This window comes from Alligator sinensis, unplaced genomic scaffold, assembly GCF_000455745.1.
Source record: "Alligator sinensis unplaced genomic scaffold, ASM45574v1 scaffold1488_1, whole genome shotgun sequence".
Lineage (NCBI taxonomy): Eukaryota > Metazoa > Chordata > Crocodylia > Alligatoridae > Alligator > Alligator sinensis.
Window position 1 is genome coordinate 58003 of NW_005843097.1, and position 3060 is coordinate 61062.

General features: G+C 65.2%; 1 protein-coding gene across 1 annotated transcript; it reads right to left on the bottom strand.

Moving 5' to 3' along the window:
• Nucleotides 1–779: 779 nt before the first annotated feature.
• Nucleotides 780–3054, bottom strand: ELP5 (elongator acetyltransferase complex subunit 5). Its single transcript, XM_025193757.1, has 7 exons — nucleotides 3051–3054; nucleotides 2897–2977; nucleotides 2474–2664; nucleotides 2041–2234; nucleotides 1878–1970; nucleotides 1484–1608; nucleotides 780–1347 (listed from the first exon to the last, which is right to left on the bottom strand). The coding sequence occupies exons 4-7, from the start codon at nucleotides 2215–2217 to the stop codon at nucleotides 1248–1250; spliced, it is 495 nt and encodes a 164-aa protein (XP_025049542.1). The 5' UTR covers nucleotides 2218–2234; nucleotides 2474–2664; nucleotides 2897–2977; nucleotides 3051–3054; the 3' UTR covers nucleotides 780–1247.
• Between the last annotated feature and the right edge of the window lie 6 nt (nucleotides 3055–3060).

Genomic DNA, 3060 nt, shown 5'->3' on the forward strand with positions numbered 1-3060 from the left:
TCCCTTCGGCGCCTCCTCAGCCGCTACCCGGCCCCTAGCGCCGCCGCCGCCGCCGGCGGAGTCGTTTCCGGCGGAACCCCTTCCGGGTCGAGGAGGGACAGGTGGAAGTAGCGTTGAACTTCCGGGTGGGGATTGTGAGGGAGGTGGGACGACGGCAGCGGGGGGCGGCAAAAAAGGGGTTTGGAAAAAACGCGGGCGCTCGAGGTCGCCACCACAGAGCACGCGCGGCCCCGCTCCCTCCGCTTCCCATTGGCCCCTGGCGCAAAGCGGGTGCTAGGCTCCGCCCCGTTTCCCAGAGGTACAAAATGGCTGCCGGGCCGCAGCGTAATGCACTCCCCAGCAGCCCCTGCGCGCTGGGAACGCGGAACGGCAGCCCCCAGGGGCAACTCTGGGTATCCGGGGGCGGGCTCAGGGCCCGGAGCTGCTATGGGCGGCGCCCCCGCACTTTAACCCCTGCCCTCCCTCCGGAGCGCTGCAGGTGCCCGGCGCCGCCCAGCCCCTCCCCGCCTGCGGGACGTGCCGTGTCCCCGCCGGAGACACAGGAGCCGTGGGACAAGACGGTCGCCGGTAGGGCATGGCCTCTGGCAGGGGAGGGGCCGAAGCCCCGAGGGGGCGTGGTCAGCTTCGTTGGGCTGCGGTGAAAGGAGCCAGAGGCGGGGTGGGCAGGGCCAGAAAGTTGCACCCACGCTTAAGGCAGGGGCCAGAGCCGAAGCAGAGGGAGGGTGGCCGGGGGGGGGGGGGGCCAGGAGATGTTATACCAGCGGGGAGGGGCCTAAGGGGTGGTAGGCGGAGCTAGCAGCATGAAGGGCGGAGTTTGGCTGCCACCCCCTACGAAGGAGGGGCAGGGCAAAGCAAACCCAGATGTCCAGGCTCCTGGGTCTGCTCTGGTGTCCACACCTATTCCTGCCCTCAGCAGAACCAGATGTATACCAGACACAAAAGATTCTGGGAAGCACCCCCCTACACACACACTAAAGAGCAGCAACCAATTAAGTGTTGACAGCCATCTTTATTAAGGCCTCTCCCATCACCGGAGCAACATACCCACCCCTCAAAAAAAACCCAACAGGGACACTGGCTGGAGAAGGGGAAAAATAGGATGTAGGGGGGGCTTTCCCCTCCAAAGGGAACATTGAGGCCCCCCCCACCCCTCTTCACTGGGGTAAACTAGGGCTCTATTTGCCCCTGCTCCCCCCACCCCGGGGAGGAGCATGGAAGTCCAGGGGGGGCAAGGGGAGCCCCCCCATTCACACATCCAGATCATCATCAGGGTCTTCGTCATCCAGGTCATCCCCAGGGTCTGGCTCGTAGTATATCTGCCCCCCCTGGTCCAACACCGACAACTTCCTGCCCAGGGTGAGGGGCAAATGGGGTTAGATCCCACCCAGAAATAGTGTGGGGGGGCATTATTGGGAGGAGGAGTGGGCTGGCATCTCTTTCCCCACCCCCAGCACTTCATTGGGGGTGGGGGGGGCGCACTGACTTGCATGGGCTGAACTGGAATGGCAGGGGCATGGCATCCCGCACCCGCTGCTGCTCCACCGACACCCTGGGGTTGAAGGTCAGCTGGGCCCTGGGGTCGAAGGTCAGCCAGGTGCCAGGATGAGCCTAGAAGGGGTGTAGAGCAGTGTCTGGCACTCAACCTGTCAACCCCCCACTTAGCCACACCCCCAACCCAGAGCCCCACCCCAATATCTCAGCCCCACCCCCTAGCCCCTACTCTTGTCCCCCAGGCCACACCCCAATCTCAAACCTGCCCTCAGCTCCACCCCTAGACCTGAACCCCACACCCTAGTCCTCTGCCCCACCCCTTTCCTGCCACCACCATATCCCTCCACGCCTCTATTCCTGCCCCTGCCCCATGCTGGGGGTCTTACCATCATGTCATCATCCCTCGGGGGGGATATGGGGCCCCGAGGCTCCTCCACAGACATGGGGGGGAATCCAGGCTGGAGCGTATAGTACTCCTCCTGCAGAAGGGAGGTGAAGCCAGTGGGGGGGGGACCCCCCAGTTCCCCCCCAACCCCCTCCCCCTCTGACCTTGGTGATGACTTTGCCAGCTCTCATTCGCTGGAAGACAGAGGCGAGGTGGAGGGTACCACGCCCCACCCCAAGGCCTTGGGAGGTGGGGGCCAGAGCCACCACGACCCTGGCCAGCGAGCGCAGCACCCCCAGCAGGCCCGGGGGGTGCAGGTCAGCGTGGAGCAGCGCCAACATCCGCTGCACACGTGCACCTGTGAGGGAGAGCAGGGCCAGGCTCGGGACCCAGGAGTCCAGGCACCCAGCCCCCTGCTGGCACCCCCGAGCAGCCACTCCTCTTGCAGAGAATCCAGGCATCCAGCCCCCTGGCTCGTGCCCTCCAGCCCTCAGTCTCCACCCAGAGAAACCAGGCATCTGGGCCCACAGCCTCCCAAGCTCTCACCCCGCAGCCCCACCTCCCCTCCAGGGGACCCAGGCATCAGGGCAGGGGTACCTGCTAGGGCCTGGCACACAGCCGGGCTGGGCTGCCGGAGCAGGATCCAGCTGAGGGAGTCCACCACCACAGTAACAGCTCCCCCTGGGGTCCCCTGGAGCCCCTGGAACCAGGACTCCTGGGCCCCCAGGGCCTCAAGCTCCCCCCCGCTCCAGCCCAGGGGGTCATGAAAACTATCATGGTACTGCACCCTGCTGGGGGGGAAGAGTTAGAAGTGAAAGTTCAGTTGACCGGAGCAGTTCAGATTGCTACCCACACTCCCCACAGCAAGGCATTGTAGGTAATGGGGGGGGTCACAGACGAGCTGGGGGTCCCCCCCCACCTTGGACAAGAGGAATTCCCCATGGCATGGAGGGATGGGGCCATGGGAGGGGGGTATCCCTGGGTCACAAGGGCAGGGGGGATGCAGGGTGGGGTACTCACTGAGGGGCAGCACTGGGGTCCAGGCACCCCCGAAACTCCTCCTCCGAAACCTCAAACCCAAAGACATGGACGCATTCACCCCTGGGGATAAAGGGGGCAGGTTAGGGGGGGCTGGGGGTATCAGGGGGACAGGGGCAATTGGGGAGGCACCCACCTGCAGGCCG

Coding starts and splice junctions, on each gene's coding strand:
- ELP5 (XM_025193757.1), bottom strand. CDS start 2,217: ATGTTGGCGCTGCTCCACGCTGACCTGCACCCCCCGGGCCTGCTGGGG. Junction 1,609..1,877: donor CGAGGGATGATGACATGATG/GTAAGACCCCCA, acceptor CACCCCTTCTAG/GCTCATCCTGGCACCTGGCT. Junction 1,348..1,483: donor TTCCAGTTCAGCCCATGCAA/GTCAGTGCGCCC, acceptor CACCCTGGGCAG/GAAGTTGTCGGTGTTGGACC.